The sequence below is a fragment of the Littorina saxatilis genome, linkage group LG15, assembly GCF_037325665.1.
Source record: "Littorina saxatilis isolate snail1 linkage group LG15, US_GU_Lsax_2.0, whole genome shotgun sequence".
NCBI classification, from domain to species: Eukaryota; Metazoa; Mollusca; class Gastropoda; order Littorinimorpha; family Littorinidae; genus Littorina; species Littorina saxatilis.
The window spans coordinates 13,110,615-13,115,614 of NC_090259.1; the positions used below are offsets into that span (position 1 = coordinate 13,110,615).

Consider the following 5,000-nt stretch of genomic DNA (forward strand, 5'->3'; position numbering starts at 1 on the left):
GTGTGTGTGTGTGTGTTTGCTTGTGTTTAGTTATACTGTATCAAATGACCTGTCGGTTCATGTGGCCTGTTGTTGCTTTGTAGCCTGCAGGGGGAAGCGTTTGGAAGCATGTCTTCTTTTCACAGAAACATGTCTTTGTTCATTTAATTTCGGAAACTATGTGTTTTTACCTTTTATGATAATATGATGTTATGTGTACATGTTAAAGGTAAATATTCCAGCTGATTTGATGTGAAGAAAGGTATGGAAAAAGGTGGTCGTTATCTTCATGTATTTAACAAAAATATGTGCTGAGTTTTTGTCAATTATGATACAAAAGAACAAGAATATGAAAGGCAGGGATGTGGCGGCTGATAAAATACTGTTGTCAAAACTTGATTTGCCAATAATAATTTTGTTTGGGGGGATAGTTTATAAAACTCCTTTAGTGACTGTATGTTTGTTTTGCGACAGATTGCAGCCATGTCAGGTCTACAATGGTGAAGGAAGAAAGTCAGTTTAGAAAGGCCCTCATAAAGATAGATGTCAAGCCATTCTCGGCCCAATCTTATCTGGAACCCTGTACACTTTAAAGCCCTTTGTATGGTGTTTTTATCTAATCTAGATGAAATTGCCTCTATGGATTATGAAAATAAGTTGACGGAAATTAAAGGCTTGTCATGTAGTTTTGGTATACAAGAAATCTAACTGGATGTTGCAAAGTGTTAATGATAAAAGGTTTGGTTTTGCCCTACGTTACCCATTTATTATTTACCTGTTTGACCCTGAGGGTAAGCTTGACAGCAACTCCGACCATTTTTGATGGTTTTGGATCACAATGTCTGAATAATAATGATTGGTATTTGTATGATACATGTAGAGGCAGAACGTATTTTAATTAGAAGATACAATCAACGTGGTATTTTAGCAGTTCGTTATGTAGTTTGTCAACATGGATAGTTTTCATATTTTGAAAGCAAAATACCCAGGGCTTACGTACACTTTATTTTTGTTTAAGGCGACATGACATTAGTCAAGGAATATCGAAACCCTTTGAGCTGGAAGGTGATTTTCATGATACTGTTTATGTTGGTCAGACTAGTTTATACACTCGTATTCATGGTGGCGACAAGAAACGTATTCATTCCTGTGTTGCAATGATTATACCCTGGATCTCGTTGGACAGGGGTTAAGAACTATTATTTTGATCAATGGTCAGTGTATTATTATCAGTTTGTGTGCGTTTGAGCCCTGCAGCTATTACTTGTAGAGTAAATCTGAATATTTCCTAAAATGTCAGAAACAAATTTTTCAACATTAATCAGACGGCACAGGATGCACACTTTAGATGGTTACAGTACAGAATTCAGTTGGCATAATTACCACACATCGTTTATTATTCTTCGTGAAAAATACATCTCCATGTAACTTTTGTGTGGACTAAGAAAAACACTCCAACATGTTCGACAGATTGCAATTAAAGCCCATAAACTTTGGTCGGGTTTTCTAGGTTGGTTACACACAAATCTTGTAAAGTGCAACAGTTTCACTTTTTAGTAGAAGTCATTAGTTTGTTGGTGAAATGAAAACAACAACGTTACCGTGAAGGAGAGTATGTTATCATCAAGATGGTACAATTATTGTTGACCAATATGTCAACTTGTGGCGATGGTAGTTTCTGAAATGCTGTGATTAATCTTGACAGGTCTTTTTGTACCATATGTTATTATGAACATAGATAATGTAGCTATTTTTGTTGTTGTTGTTGTTGTTGTTGTTGTTATTAATGTTGTACCTGTTCTTATTCTTCGTGTCATTATATATGATTATTATTACGTGTATTGTTACTACTTTTGTGTGCCTTTGTTCCATATTCTTAGAGCCGTAGTGAATTACTTGATGTTTGTTATTGAAACAAATATGTGCGTGCTTGTTTGCAACTCTTGCCAGATAGAAACAAGCAAGGAACACGCACCATTACAAACAGTATGTATGTGAGATTTCTTCTGGTTATTTAACTAAGAACTTTCTCTTCACGTTATGCTTTACTGATTGATCATAGGAAGACAGGTGTTCTAACTAAGGTCCGTTCATTTAGTTGTTGTATGTAAGTGATGGGCAGCAACATTCTCGAGGAAGAAAATATTAAGTTCTGTTTCTTGACACACTGGTGTTTGCAGCTTGAGCACTCTTTGGAATAAACGTTGGAAATACACTGCACTTTGGAAAATATTTTGCGTTGAATGCTAAAGAAATCTTAAAAGCAGAATTTAAATGTAATTCTAAATAAACATCAAGTGCCTATCTTAATAAGTGTGCATTCTTGCGTGTGTTTGTACATGTGTGTGTGTGTGTGTGTGTGTGTGTGTGTGTGTGTGTGTGTGTGTGTGTGTGTGTGTGTGTGTGTGTGTGTGTGTGTATGTGTGTGTGTGTGTGTGTTTAACTGTATCTTTGTTAAAAACTTTTTACATCTCTGCACCGCCCTTCACACACAATACCAAAGATACAGAGAGAGACAATGTTACAACTCAACTGTTTACTCAAACATCAGTAAATCCATGAAAAGTTACAACTCAACTGTTTACTCAAACATCAGTAAATCCATGAAAAGGTACAACTCAACTGTTTACTCAAACATCAGTAAATCCATGAAAAGTAAAACCTCAACAACTCGCTAAAACAAACAAAACAGTTCCCTTGTCGTAATATACATCTTTTTCTCGTCAACACTCACTTTACACTAAAGACACATTAAACACATAATAGAATAATCATGAATAAAGAAGAAAGAACGCATTTAATAGTTTGTGTGCATAACAGCTGCGTACACATGCACTATTACAAACAGTGCACATTCTTTTGATCAGTCTAGTCATAGCTTGTCACGTGACCTTACGCCGAGACGCCCCCGAACAAGAGACACACACACATAAGTTCACTGTGGGCGGATCAGACTAGTGTGTAGCTGTTTCAGTCAGTTTGTTGGGTAAGTTTCATTTCTACGCTTCATGTTGTCGATCAGGTAAACACGTCGTGATACCGCTTACTGCCTGTCAGAACTAAATCAGCAAGCAAGTTAGTGTAGAAAATATATAACCTTGCGAAAAGCAGAGTGTCTGTGTTGTCACTGTGCAGCTATTTTCGGTTTCCATTTCCCAGCAATGTCGATCAATAACACTTATAGGCTACATCTGGCTACCTGCGCTGAACAAAGAACACGATTGAACATCGTGCACTGGTGATACTTTCGTCGTGTTACATGTTTGTGACTGCTTCATGATTAAAACTGTCGGCATGATTTACTTTGGTGAAATGGACTTGGAAGTTTAGCACACACATTGATTTCTCTGTGTCTGTGTGCATCGCTTCACTTCCTGGTTGATCCAAGGGAGGCAATTAATCCCCCTGACATGTCAGACCTAGTTGTCGTTGGTGCAAGTTGTCTCTCTTAGACCAGTGTAAGTACTCAAGTAGCAGCTCATGTCCATATTTTTCTTTCACCTCCAGTCCACTCCACACCTGCTAGTAATAAGAGGACGACGCATTTTCTTGTGTTAAACAAACCAGATTTGTTTCAAATTAAGTTTACGCTCTCAAGTCTGCATTTTGTGCCTATTTTGTATGTGCTTATTATTTTTTGTAACATTCTGTTCTGTGTAGCTTGTTGCTGCATGTGCACGATGTAGATAATTGTTATATCCATTTGAAGATGTCAGTGTGTGTGTGTGTGAGTGTGTGTGTGTGTGTGTGTGTGTGTGTGTGTGTGTGTGTGTGTGTGTGTGTGTGAGTGTGTGTGTGTGTGTGTGTGTTTAGACAAAACCACAACAAAAACAGCAGCAGCTAAAGACATCCGCAATAGTATTCAAACATACTCAGGTACAGGTTGATAAGCAGACAGACATGCGCACATTGAGAAAATATTTAGATAACCCGCAAGAGAATGGCATTTGAAGTTTTTTGTGGGGTTTTTTTTTAGGGGGAGGGGGAGAGGGAGAGGGAGGACTTACTGACTTATGTTTATCGAAGTATGACAGATTTTAAAATACAGTAGGCCCTAGTTTATGCTACTAAATCTGTTAGAATCAAACTAAAGATGATGCGGAAAGAGGGAAATGCATAGGATAGCATTGTTAGAAATGGTGAGACCAGGGCAGTTGAACTGTATGGTGTAGGCCTATACTGTGTGGATATACATGATGTGTTGTCTTTTCTTCTTCCACTCATGAGCCCTTTCATGTCCTGTTACAGGTTGCAAACAACGCTATCACCATGGCAACGGCAGCTGTAACGACCGTAACACCCAGTGACATGGAGTGTACAGTATGCCATGGACATTTCACACTTCCCAGAATCCTCCCTTGCGGCCATCTTCTGTGTCGGGACTGTCTGGTCACGTGGTTACACGCACAACCGGAAGCCAACTGCCCCCTGTGCAGGTGTGAAATCGTGGATCCCAAGCAGCACAAGGGTAAGAGCTTTGAAGACATCGCTGACGGGTTTCCAACTGACTTTGCGATGGCGGCCTTGGTTGAAGCGGACCGTGTGCTTTCTAAGCAACACGAGTGTTGTGTGTGTGTCGACAAGGCGGCCGTGGATGTCTGCATCAACTGTTCCGACATGTTCTGCCAAATGTGCAGCACATTGCACAAGAAACAGTCAGCAACCAAACGTCACACGATTGAAAGCCTGAGCTCACTGACGGCGGAAAAACTGGCCGCTAAGCGGCCCGCCACCTGTCAAGTCCATGACGACGAAGTGTCCAAACTGTACTGCCCCACGCACGGCGTTTCCATCTGCTTGTTTTGTGCCACCGCGGACCACCGCCAGTGCCCGGATGTGACGAAACTAGAGAGCAAAATGGCAGAGGCGCGTTTCGCGCTGGCCGACCTGGCGGCCATTTTGAGTCGGGGAGAGAGAGAACTGGCAGAAGCCATCGCAGGACTGGACAAGGACATCCTGGAGATTGACAAACGCACCCAGGTCATTGTTGCTGAGGTAGAGGCGGCCTGCGATCGCTTGGA

General features: G+C 40.4%; 2 protein-coding genes and 1 long non-coding RNA gene across 12 annotated transcripts in view; 2 read left to right on the forward strand and 1 right to left on the reverse strand.

The window, feature by feature from the left end:
• LOC138948613 (tripartite motif-containing protein 2-like) overlaps nucleotides 1–2,296 on the forward strand; it is a 39,269-nt gene extending 36,973 nt beyond the window's left edge. Inside the window, exon 6 of the mRNA XM_070320181.1 lies at nucleotides 1–2,296. This exon is cut by the window's left edge and continues 139 nt beyond it. The gene's annotated coding sequence lies outside the window, so the exon portion shown is untranslated.
• LOC138948610 (neuralized-like protein 4) overlaps nucleotides 1–5,000 on the forward strand; it is a 197,164-nt gene that overhangs the window by 28,088 nt on the left and 164,076 nt on the right. The window contains exons 1-2 of one of the 10 annotated variants that reach the window (XM_070320176.1): nucleotides 2,521–2,965; nucleotides 4,228–5,000. The exon at nucleotides 4,228–5,000 is cut by the window's right edge and continues 322 nt beyond it. The exons of 8 other annotated variants lie outside the window; for them this stretch is intronic. In XM_070320176.1, coding sequence (XP_070176277.1) covers nucleotides 4,249–5,000 — 752 coding nt within the window. In that variant the 5' untranslated portion in view covers nucleotides 2,521–2,965; nucleotides 4,228–4,248. Of the gene's footprint in view, nucleotides 1–2,520; nucleotides 2,966–4,227 lie in introns of those variants that run through there. One more of the 10 variants, XM_070320177.1, reaches the window with a different exon arrangement.
• The window catches only part of LOC138948617 (uncharacterized), a 148,540-nt gene continuing 145,261 nt past the window's right edge, over nucleotides 1,722–5,000 (reverse strand). The window contains exon 2 of the long non-coding RNA XR_011450042.1: nucleotides 1,722–1,840. This is a non-coding gene — a long non-coding RNA (uncharacterized lncRNA). The remainder of the gene's footprint in view (nucleotides 1,841–5,000) is intronic.